At 35.5% G+C, this 15,753-nt stretch overlaps 3 protein-coding genes across 3 annotated transcripts; 1 reads left to right on the forward strand and 2 right to left on the reverse strand.

Moving 5' to 3' along the window:
* Positions 1 to 6,113: 6,113 nt before the first annotated feature.
* LOC125192815 (50S ribosomal protein L34, chloroplastic) lies at positions 6,114 to 7,761 on the forward strand. Its single transcript, XM_048090472.1, has 2 exons — positions 6,114 to 6,368; positions 7,294 to 7,761. Exons 1-2 carry the CDS (start codon positions 6,173 to 6,175, stop codon positions 7,548 to 7,550), a joined length of 453 nt encoding a protein of 150 aa, XP_047946429.1. The 5' UTR covers positions 6,114 to 6,172; the 3' UTR covers positions 7,551 to 7,761.
* A 900-nt stretch (positions 7,762 to 8,661) lies between these two features.
* LOC125196553 (ervatamin-B-like) lies at positions 8,662 to 10,480 on the reverse strand. The gene is made up of 2 exons (XM_048095115.1): positions 10,010 to 10,480; positions 8,662 to 9,350 (listed from the first exon to the last, which is right to left on the reverse strand). The coding sequence occupies exons 1-2, from the start codon at positions 10,437 to 10,439 to the stop codon at positions 8,764 to 8,766; spliced, it is 1,017 nt and encodes a 338-aa protein (XP_047951072.1). The 5' UTR covers positions 10,440 to 10,480; the 3' UTR covers positions 8,662 to 8,763.
* Positions 10,481 to 13,457: 2,977 nt separating this feature from the next.
* On the reverse strand, positions 13,458 to 15,414 carry LOC125196637 (ervatamin-B-like). Its single transcript, XM_048095233.1, has 2 exons — positions 14,910 to 15,414; positions 13,458 to 14,138 (listed from the first exon to the last, which is right to left on the reverse strand). The coding sequence occupies exons 1-2, from the start codon at positions 15,340 to 15,342 to the stop codon at positions 13,549 to 13,551; spliced, it is 1,023 nt and encodes a 340-aa protein (XP_047951190.1). The 5' UTR covers positions 15,343 to 15,414; the 3' UTR covers positions 13,458 to 13,548.
* Between the last annotated feature and the right edge of the window lie 339 nt (positions 15,415 to 15,753).

Consider the following 15,753-nt stretch of genomic DNA (forward strand, 5'->3'; position numbering starts at 1 on the left):
AAAAAGTTTGTATTTTCATCAGTATTTCTATTGAACTGCCATCGAAATAAGCACACAACTCGCAACAAGCATAGTGCTTTAACTTCAATCAATTAGCTATCATTAATACTGACTAAGTTTTAACTTGGTAAGTTAAAGATAAGCACCACATCCCTTAAACGACACTATACATATATACGCTCAATTAATAAGTGCTCTTAATTATAAGTATATTAGCTAAGAGCATCTCCAGCGGCGGCTGTCCGACCAGCGTGCCGGTCGTCCGCGCGGGACTTTCGCCATTAGGCGCGGGAGCGAAGGAAGCGGACGTCCGCTGCGGACACCGCATGTTCGCGGCTTTCCGGCGACGTCCGCCATTGCGTCGCCGACGCAGACGTCCCGATTTTCTTTTTTTTTTTAATAAAAAACTCTATATATACGGCTCGTTGCAAGGCATAACATGTACTTTTTTTGAATCGTTTTTTTTGGTTTGGGATGGTTTTTTTTTTTGGTGAACCATGTACTTTTTTTAGTTTAAATATGTAAGCTTTTTATTTTTAAATTCTGTATTCGTATCAAAATTTTAATTCAGTAACGTAAATTGCATATTTGTGAATTTGTGAATTTTTTTTATTGCGGGAAGTCCGTGCGAGAAGTCCTTGGGGATGTCCGCCATTGTGCAGTGGAAAGTCCTTATAACGTGACATGAAGTGTTTTGGGAAGTTCGATGGAAAGTCCAATGGGACATCCACGGCATTACGGATGCTCTAACTATCACTCACTCTTCATAAGTCAATTTATTTGGATCATTATAAGAATGATGTCAATTTATTTGGATCATTATAAGAATGATGTCTTAGCTTGCACTTTGTAACGACATAAAAACAATTGCGCTTGACTTATAAAATAGATGCACTTTAGTAGTTGTTGGTCCAAATCTTATTAGAGGATGAAATTTATTACTACTCCATCCGTTCCATAGTAATAGAGACGTTTCTTTTCAGCACAGAGATTAAGAAAAATTGTGTTAGGTGAGTTAAGTAAATGGAGAATAAAGTGGAAGATGAAAAAGGTAGAGAGATGAAGAGAGAAAAAAGTAAGAGTGAGTAAAGTAGGTGTGAAAAAATGTGTTGACTTTTACTAAAAAAAGAAATGACTCTATTACTATGGAACGTACCTAAATGGCAAAATGACTCTATTACTATGGAATGGAGGGAGTACGATTTACATGACCATGAAAGTGCAGAAGATTTATACGTTGAGTGCAATTATTCTACAAATTATATGCAATTCACAATTTTTAACAAAAATAAGGGGTTTTGTAAAAACTCAGCCTAAATAGAAATATACTCAATATTACATTTTTTTTTAATTAAAGCTCAAACCGGAAAATGGCAAGCAAAGGTTTGTGACAAGCGGTCAAAAGCCAAACCACAAAAACTAAAAAAACACAAACCCACGCCAACATTCCAACCAAACAAAAAAGACAATCCAACACCAACAGTTTACAAAGTCTAAGAAGCACGCACAACAACAACAACAACAACAAGAAAACACGAGAAAAACCTGGTATCAATTTTCACTTCAAAATCTAATATTGTTTACTCGATCAATCAACAACTCTAAGAGTTAATTGGTAAAATCCTATTTGCTTCCAATATATTTTGTACTTCGTATTACAAAAGTATAGTAAATTGCACTCTTTAGTTTAATAAATAATACTAGTAGTATATATATACTCTTTTTTTTTCGAGAAATAAGTATGGAATTTAATTTTGATTCAAATTAGTAGTGTCAAAAGTCGGATTCCCAACGACATTTGACTTATCGACACACGTTACTATGACTGTTTTAGATACTACAGTATACCAATCTATTTGATTGATCATAATTGTTGTATTTGTGTGCATAATAGTGGTAGCTGCTTAAAATTAAACAATCATACAGTGACTTAAATCCTAATTATTGGGCTTCTACCTCATTAATACTAGTAGTAACTAATTAAGCATCATTTATAATGACGATTTCAGATAACAGGATTCGAAATAAAGATTTTATTTTAAATTTTTTATTTTCCGTTACTTTTAGTATCGAAATCATTAGTAGTCTAATCAATCTCCAATATAATTTTAACTTTTTTTACAAGACAAGGAGTACATTTTTGGAGATCTTTTTTTTTGTCACATGCATCAAAATTACTTGAATTCATTGTAGTACAGTAGTATTCAATTGTGTTGGAAATTTTTCTTGTTGTCCATGATTGTGTAAAAAAAATAAAAAATCAATTAAGAGCATCTCCAATAGCGGCTAGCCCATCGGCTAGCCGATTCGCGTCGCTAGTCCGTCGGCTAGCCGGACCATTGGAACCGGCCAGCGGCATTTCGGCTAGCCGATCGGCGAGCTCTAGCCGATTTGCGGGCGCTAGCCGACCGCTGGCCGATCCCGCTAGCCACCATTGTAGGCTCAATTTCAGGTAGCTGGTTGATTTTTTTTAATGTATTTTTTTATGCATTTGTTGCATTTTTTTAATGTATTTTTTAATGCATTTTTTTATTGCATTTTTAATATATTTTTTATGATTTTTTTTAATTATGTAATTTTTTTTAGGATGTACCTTTTTTAATTTATATAAAATTATTGCATTTTATTGCATTTTTTAATATATTTTTTTAATAAATTAGTGAGGAGTAGAGTGGGGCGGTGGCTCGTGTTTGGAAGCCCGAATTTTTTTTATTATGTACTCCCTCCGTTTCGTTATAGTTGAGTCATTTTACCATTTCGGGAAGTTTCTTTATAGTTGAGTCATTTCCATATTTGGTAACTTTTTTCTCTTTCTTACTTTACTCTCACTTACTTTATTCTCTCTACTTTATTCACTCTTACTTTATTCTCTCTACTCTATTCACTTTATACTTTATTTTCTCTACCTTTTCTTCTCTCTTACTTTTTTATCTATTTATTTAACACACACAACATTCATATCTAAAACTCCGTGCCCAAAAGTTCCGCCTCAACTATAGCGAAACGGAGGGAGTAATTTTTTTAATTTTTAGTTAATGTACTTTTTTTTATTTAAATAAAATTAATGAATTTTTCCTGTATATGTGTCGTAAATTTAATTCCGTATTTTGTGTTTAATTCCGCAAATGTAGTTGTTTTTGAATTATTTTTATTGCGGCTAGCCTATTTGATTAAAATGATGATGTGACAGGTGGATTTTTAGTGTTGATGACGTGGCAGGGAGAGAGAGTGGCTAGCCTGTGGCTGGCCTATGGCTGACCTATTGCCATTGGAGATGCTCGGATAAATATTTCGATCTCACAATTACCAAATATGGAATGGTTGAATATTATTTCTAAATAGATGGGAATGGAGTTTTATTGTTCACCTAATTTTGATTTCACTTCAATGTAGTTCTCTTAGATTAAGAAGATGGAGCAGTTTGCACGCAATGAAACTTTATGCGTGGTGTATTTTCTTTAATGTTTAATTTATCAATCAACTCCGTATATTGCATTGACTTTAAAAATATGTTTACGTGCTCAACAACACATTCTTTTTGAAAAAAAATAATTAAAAATATTGTTCCTAACACGTTTAAATTTTGTAATTATATTATATATGATCGACTTTACATCATGCAAAAGTTGTTTTAACAGTAATTTTCTTATTTTATTGGTAATGTTACTCGAAACTCCATAAGGCAGCTAAATAAATCCTCAACAGTTAAGAAATTAATTTGATTTAATCCATCTAGGCTCTAGCTGTTAATTACAGTTATAACTTATGACAATTAATAAAGTTTAAATAAGCTAAGGTTGTGATTTTGCATCCACGCCGCCTTCTACAATTCAATCCAAACTAATGTGTCTTTAACGATTTCATAAATTATTTTAGTTATTTTAAGACTATGCTATAAAACCATATAACATGTATCATGATGAAACTTCCATGCAAATATACGTACAATTATATAATGTCAAGAGTAGGTATAGGCTTTTCTTTATTCTTTTTAGTTGTCAACGATTTTTATCCATTGGCGGCTACCCACAATACTTTCAATAGAAAAGTAGAACATATTAAATTGAAAATAGGACTTCTTAGATAATAACATATCTATATGGAATGGCTATTCAAAATGATATTGGCTATAGGTAGGTCAAGTTTTGGTCCCAATTTGAATACTAAGACACTCACACTGCATACCATAAAACCTATTACTATTACATGTCATATTATATTTTCTAGCTATCCCTCAAATACTCATAACTCACATGCCACAAATAAAATGCGAGAAAAGAAATCCCAAATCATAAAAACAGTTAAAATAAAAGAAAATGAGGAAAATAAAAATTTTCCAAATGACCGTCACTTCTAGATCGACCGATTCCACACGACTTGGACCGCTCTACAATCTGCACAAGTGATTCAATCTTCACTCCCGTGCAAATGAGAGTTTGTGCCCGCACCTCAAATCAGACCAAATTCGTCCGGTCCTCACTCGCATGCAATGGAGTGTTTGCGCCCATGCCTCAGATCATGCCAAATGTTGTCAGCGATTGTGAGTGAACACACACGCACCCTCAAAATATTTTATTTTTTTAACTCTTATTTCTTAAAAAGTTAGGAGGAATATCATAATTTTTTTAGGAACATCAAGTTATTGTTTCAAAAATCTTTATATACATGCAATTTTAATTTTTTAAATCGTTCTAAATTATTTATCTTTTTATATTTCTGTATGTAATTATTATATTATTTAAATAATATGTGTGTATTTATTAATTCTAAATTAGACTATAACACTTTCTTTTCTGGGTTGAGGTTTGGGGCGAAATAATTATGTTTTTTAATACCACTAATTAAATATCGTATTAATTATTTGTACTCAACCTATTGAATTTTAGGCTCGAGTCACTCGATCATTACTAACATTAATGGCATTTTAAGTGACAAATGAAAGTGGATTAGTTAAACCATCTAAAATAAATTTCATGAATTGACGTATGATACAAGTCAACCTACTCTTTGAGTTGTATTGAAACAAGTAACTTTCTTAATAAAAGTGGTAGTCACATTCAAAATTTTGTTATTGAGTTTGATTGCAACTAGTTGAAAATTATGGTCCAACTTTCTAGTTAAATGAGTTTGATATTTGTGAAAGTGGATGAAACTTGTGATTCCTCAATTACGTGATAACAATTGCTAGGCGGAGGCTGTGACAAGAATATTTCGGAATTATTTGATGATTATTGGTATGTCGTGACAAAGTAGTAATAGTCAACCAATAATGGAAGTGACAAACGAAATTTATTGCCATGCAGAAATAATTTGAGTCAGCACATTGGTCTGTGCTGATTAATTAATCTTTCTACTTTCTAGTGAAATCTATTATTATTGGAATATAATTATTTTAAAAGACTATTGATTAAAGTTTTGGGCTGCTGATGTGCGTGGCCACCTCATTTTTATTCTTTTTTCATAAAGCATTGTTGGATGGGGATAATAATTGCTTCTAAAATTAAAAAATTAAGTGAAGTTTGATTTTTAGTCTTACATTTTAGTTGGTCAGTTTAAGCCATCTGAGAATGATATGACATGATTTGGTGTACTTATAGACCTGACATAATTTAAAGCTTTTAAGACTCAAAATCAATTTGAGTTACACTCAAAAGTTTTATTGAATCACAATTGAGTTGATAAAATAATTTCTCTCAATTGTGGAAATTATCAACAATTATGGAACAAGATTTGGAATAATTCTTTTCTTTTCTTGCACTTTATAAACTGTGGAAATTATGATCAATTATGTTCAACAAATTGTTGCCTAGTAAATTATTGAAACATTAAAGTTCCTACAATTATTTTTTTTCTGCGTCCACTATAATGAACTCTTTAAAACACACAAAAAGAAGTTAGATTTGGGCAAACTTTTGGCCCAATTCAATGATAATGCAATCATAGTAATAGGTCCATGATCTTAAAGCAGGCCCAACATTTTTTAAAAGTTAGGCCCAATTAGTTGATGGTGGAGCCCATATAAATGGGCCATGGTGTCAATGTAAGGCCCAACAGACAAAGCCCACGACAAATTTGTAACGTTTGGTTGAATGAAATTGAAGATAAGGCAGCAGAAACAAACCCCTGAATTTGGATAACAGTATCGAAGGGAGTGAGAAATCAAGCTAAAAAAATGGCGTCCTGCTTTTCAGTGGGAACAACTCTGTGTTACAGAGGGAGCACACCTTCAGCTTCACTTTCGCTAGCTTCAAGAACTGCTACTTCTCTTTCACTCAACGCCAGACCTAAGGCGCAGATTTCTTCTGGCCCTCTCCATTCCGCCTTCACGCCATCATCTCTTTCCCTCTCTTCCGCTTCTTCCTTCTCAGGTTTTGTTTTAGGATTGTGGCTTCTCTGTTCAAATTTGGCAATTCTTGATTTATTGGTATTGCAATTGAATTCTGCCATTGTGTATTGTTTCAATTTCAGTTTCTTACTTACTTGATTTTGTTATGTTGTGTGATTGAGATGTGTGAACTTCATAGATGAGACTAGGGTGTGGAGTGGGTTGTTTTTATCACAATTGCACATATGCTGTGTGTTTTAGACGAATGTAAGTAGTGCTTGTCTCTTTTAGTTCAATGTTGCCATGTAACTTGGTCATGGTTATAGTAAATTTGATCTTTTGGATTCACGATTTGAAGAATATAAGCAGGGCTTGTTCCTTTTAGTTCAATGCTGTCATAAACTTGGTTATGGTTATAAATTTATGATAAAATTTGATCTTTTGGGTTCGAGAATTGAAAAATATAAGTAGTGCTTGTCCCTTTTAGTTCAATGCTGTCTTGAAACTTGGTTATGGATGCATTAAAAATTTGATCTTCTGAAAGAATTGAAGAATTTAAAGTAGTCCTTATTCCTTTTAGATGGATGCTGTCTTGAAACTTGGTTATGGTGATAATGAAATCTGATCTTTTGGATTCAAGAATTGAAGAATATAAGTAGTCTTTGTCCATTTAGTTCAATGCAGTCATAAAGCTTGGTCATGATTATAATAAAATTTGATCTTTAGGATTCAAGAATTGAAGAATGTAAGTAGTGCTTGTTCCTTTTAGTTTAGTGCTGTCATAAAACTTGGTTATGGTTATTGGATTCAAGAATTGAAGAATGTACTTAGTGCTTGTCTCTTTTAGTTCACCTGTCATGAAACTGGGTTATGGTTATAATAAAAAATTGATCTTTAGGATTCAAGAATTGGAGCATGTTGATACCCCTTTTCATTAGTTGAAAAATTGTTTGTGTTGTTAATCCTAGGATTGTCATTGGGGCTATGTCTGAGTGCCAGCATTGGCAAGGCAAGTGAGAAGAGGCGCGGGCTAGTTGTGCGCGCATCCAAATACTTGCTGTGCCAAACCAAGAGGAACAGATCACGAAAATCGCTGGCTCGAACGCATGGCTTCCGCAAGCGTATGAGCACCACCAGTGGGAGAGCACTCATCAAGCGCAGACGCGCCAAAGGCCGCTGGAAGCTCTGCACAAAAACAAACCCCAGCAGCGGCAAACGAGCCTGATCTCATCACTAGTTTGTTCCTTTCTCTCAAATCCACCTATAGCTAATTCCACTATTTTGGTGTATCCTCTGAGTTGTTTGTTGTGGGGCTATTTCTAGATTCTATTCTAGTTTACTCTAAATTGTGCCTCAACAAGCCAGCTTGATGATCTTGCAACCTAGCTGGTTTTGGACTTGATATTTGATCATTTCTATTCATTGCCATTCAGTTATTTTAATTGTTCTTGAAAATTTAAAAGCAGTTGGATGAAGCTGTAATTGTTTGTTCAACACTCAAAATTTTGAAGTTCTTATCAATTTGGAATCAAAATAGTCACACAACTAATATCCTTACTTTTTTATATGAACTATTGAGATCATAATTGAAGTGCTTTCAATTTTGAAATGCTAATCAACAAGCTTAATGACAACAAATGGAATTCAAAGTATTGAAGAGCTTACTTATAGATCATTCCTAGATTACAGAATGCATATGGGCTTATGTAGTGGGCCTTAGGGGCCCATGAGACAACGGATATCCATGCCTCAATTACATCTAGATCATCAGATTCACGATTTTGTATCCTACCATCACCATTAAATGATTGATAACAATTAATATAGAAATAAGAAGTAGACATAAAACAATAGCTCTCAATTTACATTTCACGGTTAATTAATAACACCAAAAGTTAGAGCATCCACGGCAGTGTGGACTGGCAATGAGCCCAGCCTAAAACTCCTCCTGTCACACTATCATGGACTAGCAAACCAATATCTTAGCCAAACAACAGTTTAACCAATGCCCTAGTCCAGCAAATTAAATAACAAATACGAAATCAAATTGAAAAAAAAAATGGAAAAAGTTCAAACATAATTCGATAAAATAAAACAAAAAAAAAACATACTACAAAAAAAAAAAAAAAAACAAACTACTACTCCAATTTTAAAAAAAAAAAGAAACTTCCATGGACGACCTCTAGGGCTTTTTTCGTCCGTCCTGTAATTAGCCGCACGCAATGGTAGACTAGCCGGATGCCTAGCTGCTCACCGGCGGCTAGGGCACCGGCTAGTCCACCAGTGTGGATGCTCTTAAACAACTCTTTACTCATCAACTATGACACTTCACTCCATTGGTAGTACCCAATATCTGGGGTTTAATATTTATTTTCTTGTGTTCCATGGAAGAGGAAGGAAACATTCATACAATACATATTAATAATTCTATAATCCATCTAAGCAACTGGATAAGATGCTTTCATGGCAATGCCACAAAGCCCTCCCATGTTCCCACTCTCCCTCTGAATCATCCCATACCCATTCTCACCCCAACTCTCCCCCCACGAATTCTTCACCAACCAATACTTCATTCCGTCGCCACTCTCGCCGTAGCCCACGATCGTCACCGCGTGGTTCAGATTCGTCCCGCAATCTCCCGAGAAAACGCCGCTGCGGTGGAACTTGAACTCCTCCCCGCTGGCGTCGATGCCCACGGTGACGGGCTGGTTCGCCACCGCGTTCATCAGTGCCGCCTCGTCGTTGGCCGGAACACTCTCGTACCCGCTGATCTTGCCGGCGCGGGTGGCCGCCCGCTCGGGGCTGCAGCTGCCGTCCGCCCCCTCGAAGGGGTAGTCCGACTCGGCCGAGAGGCCGCCGTTGCTGGCGATGTACTCGAAAGCCGCGTCAGGGTATCCCCCGAAACATCCGCTGCTCCGGGTCTCGCAATCAACGAGCTCTTGTTCGGACAGAGAAACAAGTTTGCCGGTGCTTAGCTGGTTTATACCTTCTGTTGCTGCAACGGCCGCGAATGCCCAACAACATCCTGCGATAATATCATATGTGTTGACAATTGAAACTAAGAATAAAATATAATTATCCCACAATCGTGTAAAGAAAGAACTGAAACCACATTTTTTAGGATGAAACTCATTGATTTTTATCTATGATAAAAAATGGCAAATTGAAGAAGTTTGATTAATTTTTAGTATCTCACACAACTTTTAAAATTAGCCGAGAAATTTATGAAATTTAGATTGTCCTCAAATAAACCATAGTTGTCTACATCGATGATGATTTTCAACTAAACAAATTTGTTTTGTTTATAAAAATACAACATCGTTTGAGTTATTGGTGGTTACGTCTAAGTATGATTTGTTCTATATCAGATATAATTTCATCAAAAAAATTTCGCCATGAGATAACTGAAGACATTCAAATTTCATATTTCCAGGCTAGTTTTTAAAATTGCGGGATGAACTAGAATTTGATCAAATTTCATGATTTTGCCATCAATTTGCTCAATTAGAAAAACCATCAGGTTTTTATGTACGTCCTGTAACTTTAAAAATAAACTCGAAAAATCATGAAATTTGGATTTGTTTGCAATTATCCCACAGCGAAAAAATATGGTCATCTACACGTCTGATTTTTCGATTAGGACACAATTTTAAAAATGAATTTTTTTTTAGGTCATTGACTTACCGCAGTGGCCTTGATTCTTAACATCGGTGACGGCGCCCTTGGTTCTCCAGTCGACGCTGGCCGGAGCATCAGCGACGTCAGCGTACATGAACGAAGAAGAAGCGTTCCGGTGAGAATGAGATCCCATCTTGAATCCGGTTCTAGTCGACAGGAACTCCTCATTTGTGAGATCGGCGAATTCGTTGATGGCGAGGGTATAAGAGCGGTTTCCGGCGGCATTGAATGCGTCGATGAAGGCGGCGTTGGCCTTGAATATTTTGAACCTGCGGGCCTTGTCCGCGGCATCTTTGTAGCTGCGGCCGACTTCCGCCATCCACTGCTGGTGACGATCCGCCATCAATGAGGTGCGGGCGGCTGCGCTCTCGGAAGCCCAAACCTGGAGCAGAAAAAATGCAGCAAAGATTAGCTTAGATGAAAGTGTTGGTGCCATGTTGGATATTCAAGTGTTTTTTTTTTTTATGTGAGGAGTTGAGGTGAAGTGATGAAGGTATTTATAGAGGGATAGGGCATGACTTGGTATTCGGACCTCCAAACATAGGAAAGACGGTGACAAAAAATTAAGATGGAAAATCAAAGGTAAGAGAAGATTCAAGACCCACTGAGATACTTAGGTAGTTAGATTCTGTGAATTGAAAATGATTTCCCATCACAATTGTGATAATTTTTCTTTCTTAAGGGGTTGTTTGTTTCTTGAATTATTAGTATTACTTATTTTGGTTATTGGAGTTCATTAGGTTACGAATATAATCCTGGCCAGAATTAGGGCTGAGTCATTATCTGTAGGTGATTTGCCTTTTTTTCAATTTTCTCAATTTTTCTGTTCAAATTTATTTTGTTGTGTAAATATGGAGTTTTGAGACGAGAATTTTTGGAATTAGTTAGGAAAATATCGGTGTTGAAGGTTGGTGATTGGTGTTGAAATGAAATAAACTGCATGGTTTATAGGTCGTTGTTCGATAAATTGTCTAAGGAGGGAGGAAGTAGAGTTAGCAATACATAGAGAACTTGTTTGGTGGGTAGATAATTTATCTATGTTTGGAATTCTACGACCAAAGATGTCATTTTTGATCATAGAATTCCAAACATAGTGTCATTTTCAGTCATAGAATTCCAAATATAAATGAGTTATCTACCCTACCAAACATGTTCCAAGATTTCTTGTATCCGTCACTAACTTGATCTGGATACCAATAATGCAAGGAAGTGTTAATCTGTCGATGATATTTTTACAAAATACCAAAAACGAATGCATGTAAAAGTAAAATTCCTAGAAAAAAACCAAACCCTAACTTTATTTTTCAGGAAGCATGTGATTCAAACATCAGAATAATTATATGTACAAGGAATAACATAATTTTACAACAATCAAGATCATAATCCCACTTACAAAAGGTAAGATTTTAAATGCACTTTTTCAAGTAAAATGCTCCATTTGTTTCTTGCTAACGTACGATTAGGGTTTAGCTTGCAAAGAGAAAGATATTTATAAACAAGTTAAATGCGTGCATTATAAGTAGGATACTGAAATAAAATTATGGAAAAACCACTCGTATAATCGATGCCGAAATTTTAGCTAGACTTGCAATGACTGGCAATATTGTTGACAGAGTCACAGAAACAAATAAAATATCAATACAATTATGTTGACAGAGTCACAGAAACAAATAAAATATCAATTGTATAGTCATGTGAAATTGAACTGCAATGGGAACTCAAGAATTTTAACTAGGCAAGTTTTGATGGAGAAGTGAAAGTGATGAAACAACTTATACCTGAATGACAAAAATCTTGATAGAAAATCAAAGGCGCAAAACAAGACCTTAGACCCACGGAGACGATATGTGAATTGAAAATGATTTCTCATCATAAATAATTACTAAATTAATAAGGAATTAAAATAGATTGATGAGAGAGAGAGAGAGGTGAAAATGAAAGCATGGTAACCTATGAGAACAAAACAATTTGGTCGAATTGCCAGAGTTAGGGTAAGAGGGAGAAAATGGGGTAAAGAATGATACGAATCTTATTTGCAATAATAGTAAGGAAAAAGAAAGAAAAATATTTACAATATCGAGCACCACAAAAAATACGTCATTTCGTACCAATGAAACAATTGGTAAATCTGAAACTTACTAATCTGGTTGAAACTTAAGGGATATAATGGTATTTTATCATATTTCGTAATTTAAATTACTATAATCAGTATACATATATGTTAGTACATCATTTAAATCTGTACATGCTTATATGACATGTCACTAAAATTTCTACACATAGGTCATTTGAAAATTTTGAATTAGATAATTGTATACTCCCTCCGTCCCTAAAAAATATGTACTTCGGGTTCGGCACGGGTTTTAATATTGCACAATTGGTAAAGTAAGAGAGAGGTAGGGAGAAAAGGTAAATAAAGTATTGTTAGTGGAGAATGAACCCAACTTATTAGAGAGAAAGGAGTTCCAAAATTTGAAAGTGCACATTCTTGTGGGACGAATTAAAAATGAAAGAATGCATATTATTGTGGAACGGAAGGAGTATTTGTTAAACTTTGTGTTTATTGTTTTTTTAGAACATATATGGGATTGACCCAAATTTGACCAAAATTGTTAATGCATTTACAATTTGCCCTAAACTTAACAAGATATAGATAATGATTTTATGATAATCAAAACTTCGCGTTTGTGTTATGACTCTTTTTCAGCAAGCATATAATGCAAACCTCATATTAGTTAGAGTACATGTAATAGGCATAAAATAACTTTACAACAATCAAAGATTATAATCCCCCTTTCTTCCCCGCTTCTTTAACTCTCTCATAGTCACGATCAACCATGTTTTCTATGCTTATAGAATGCGGACGTGACAATAACTTTACAACAATCAAGATTATAATCCCACTTACAAAAAGTAAGATTTTGAAAGCACCATTTTATTGTATTTTTATTAATTAATTCTTTTATAAAAGGCACCATTTGTTGCTAGCTCATGACCTTAGGGTTTAGCTTTTCAAAGAGAGTGAGATATTTCCGTACAAACGCGTGCATACCACTAATATTGACAGAAACCCTTGATATTAACTCATTTTAAAATAAATTGTAGACATTGGAACGGCCAGTTTGATTTATACTATGGAGCTTAATTTTATACACATTTGCTACTTAAACATTTTAACAAAGATCATCTTTATAATCTCCATTTCTTCTTTGTTCCCTTAAAGCTCTATTTCCCTTAATCCGTGATTGTTTGGTAGAATTGATAGTTCAACATTCCAAATTAATTCGAAGTTTCATCAATTTGAAATACTATTAAATAGCTAGTCACACAACTGATATCATCCATATAATTAATAATTTGGATTACTAACGCTGGATTCATAAAATGAAACTCGCGATGAAAAATTAACAACAAAATATAGTAGTATATAAATGTATCACATATAAAATAGCACTATTTTTTTATGTGCGTGACACTTTTATAATAATAATAATAATAATAATAATAATAATAATAATAATAATAATAATAATAATAATAATAACTTAAGCAACGGGATAGGATGCCCACTTAGCAATGCCACAAAGTCCTTCAACATTTCCACTCTCCCTTTGAATCCTCACATATCCATCCTCTCCCCATCCCGTTCCCCACGAATTCTTCACCAACCAATACTTAATTCCGTCGCTACTTTCGCCGTAGCCGACGACCGTCACCGCATGGTTCATCTCCGTCCCGCACTCTCCCGTGAAGACGCCGCTGTTGTGGAACCGAAACCCGGCTCCGCCAGCATCAATGACGACAGAGACGGGCTGGTTAGCCACGGCCTTCATCAGCGCCGCCTCGTCGTTGGCCGGGACATTCTCGTACCCGCTGATCTTGCCGGCGCGGGAAGTCGCTCGCTCAGGGCTGCAACTTCCATCGGTTGCTTCGTAGATGTAGTCTGAGTCGGGTGAGAGGCCGTTGTTATCGGCGATGTACTGGAACGCTTTGTCGGGATATCCGCCGCGGCATCCTAGGCTTTGGGTATTGTCGCAATCAATGAGCTCTTGTTCGGACAAAGAAACCAGATCCCTGGTAGTCAGCTGGTTTATGCCTTCTGTTGCTGCAACTGCTGAAAATGCCCAACAACTTCCTGCACATGTCGAATCAAGTATATATGTGTTACTGGCCAAATATGAGAACTCATCCCTTAATGTTTCATGTCAATTGACTATAAACTTCAAAACCAACGTCTTAGTGGCGTATTCAGGATTTTTGATTTAAGAGTGCGTAATCACCGATTATAAAATCATTTTTGGCATATTTGCCTAAAAATTTGTTTTAAAATTAAAAACTTTCTAATCGAACCAATTTTAGTTGTTTTTCAAAAATAACAACTGAAATACACAGCCAAGAACCAAACCTGGGTCTTTCATAATCTAAACTCTTATTCCCATGTGGGTATGCTACTGCTACGTTCTCATTGGTCATGGCATGTCATCTTTCCCATGTTACCACTCTAAGTTGGCTCTCAAACGTACCGTTAAAACTATAAATTTTGTCTCATATCCCGCAACAGTAAAAATAAATACGAAAAATCATTAAATTTGGATTTGTTTGCAATCATCCCACGGGGAAAAAATACGGTCATCTACATGTAATATGTTCTTGAAACTAATTTTTAGCCAAACAGTATTGTTTTCTTTATAAATAGGTGGCATCGGTGAACTCATAGGCGGTTACGTTCACGTCTGATTTTTCGATTAAGACAATTTTGAAAAATGAAGTTTTGTCGCGAAGAAACTCAAACTTAATGCTTAATTTTTTTCGTTTGATTTTTAAAGTTGCGGGATATACTGCAATTTGACTAAATTTCATGTTTTTCCGACAATTTACCCATTTTTAGGTCATATATGGAACTTACTGCAGTGGCCTTGATTCTTAACATCGGTGACGGCGCCCTTGGTTCTCCAGTCGACGCTGGCCGGAGCATCAGCGACGTCAGCGTACATGAACGAAGAAGAAGAGTTTCGGTGAGAATGAGATCCCATGTCGAGTCCAGTTCTAGTCGACAGGAATTCCTCATTTGTGAGATCGGCGAATTCGTTGATGGCGAGGGTATAAGAGCGGTTTCCGGCGGCATTGAATGCGTCGATGAAGGCTGCGTTGGCCTTGAATATTTTGAATCTGGGGGCCATGTTCGTGGCGTCTTTGTAGGTGCGGCCGACTTCTGCCATCCACTGCTGGTGACGATCCGCCATTAATGAGGTGCGGGCGGCTGCGCTCTCGGAAGCCCAAACCTGAAGTAGAAAAAATGCAGTGAAGATAATTAGCTTAGCTAAAAGTGTTGGTGCCATGTTAGAAATTTTTAAGTGTTTTTTTTTTATGTGAGGAGTTGAAGAGAAGTGAGGAAGGTATTTCTAGAGGATAGGGCAGGACTTGGTATTCAGACATAAAATATAAGAAAGATAATGACAAAAATTGAGGATAGAAAATCAAAGGCAAGGCAAGATTCAAGACCCACTGAGATACTTAGGTAGTTAGATTCTGCGAATTGAAAATGATTTCCCATCACGATTAAATTAGTATTGATATGGAATTAATATATTGTGAGAGAGAATAAGGGTGTTAAATTGTGATATTTTTTCTTTGTTAAGGGGTTGTTTGTTTCTTGATTTATTAGTATTACTTATTTTGGTCATTGAAGTTCATTAGGTTACGTATATAATCCTGGCCAGAATTAGGGTTGAGTCATTATTTGTAGGTGA

The sequence above is a fragment of the Salvia hispanica genome, chromosome 6 (assembly GCF_023119035.1).
Source record: "Salvia hispanica cultivar TCC Black 2014 chromosome 6, UniMelb_Shisp_WGS_1.0, whole genome shotgun sequence".
In the NCBI taxonomy this organism is placed as follows: Eukaryota; Viridiplantae; Streptophyta; class Magnoliopsida; order Lamiales; family Lamiaceae; genus Salvia; species Salvia hispanica.

Excerpts from the sequence above, each read along its gene's own strand:
- LOC125192815 (XM_048090472.1), top strand. The coding sequence starts at position 6,173 with ATGGCGTCCTGCTTTTCAGTGGGAACAACTCTGTGTTACAGAGGGAGC. Across the intron at positions 6,369-7,293 it reads TTCCGCTTCTTCCTTCTCAG|GATTGTCATTGGGGCTATGT; the intron begins GTTTTGTTTTAG and ends TGTTAATCCTAG.
- LOC125196553 (XM_048095115.1), bottom strand. The coding sequence starts at position 10,439 with ATGGCACCAACACTTTCATCTAAGCTAATCTTTGCTGCATTTTTTCTG. Across the intron at positions 9,351-10,009 it reads TAAGAATCAAGGCCACTGCG|GATGTTGTTGGGCATTCGCG; the intron begins GTAAGTCAATGA and ends ATATTATCGCAG.
- LOC125196637 (XM_048095233.1), bottom strand. The coding sequence starts at position 15,342 with ATGGCACCAACACTTTTAGCTAAGCTAATTATCTTCACTGCATTTTTT. Across the intron at positions 14,139-14,909 it reads TAAGAATCAAGGCCACTGCA|GAAGTTGTTGGGCATTTTCA; the intron begins GTAAGTTCCATA and ends CGACATGTGCAG.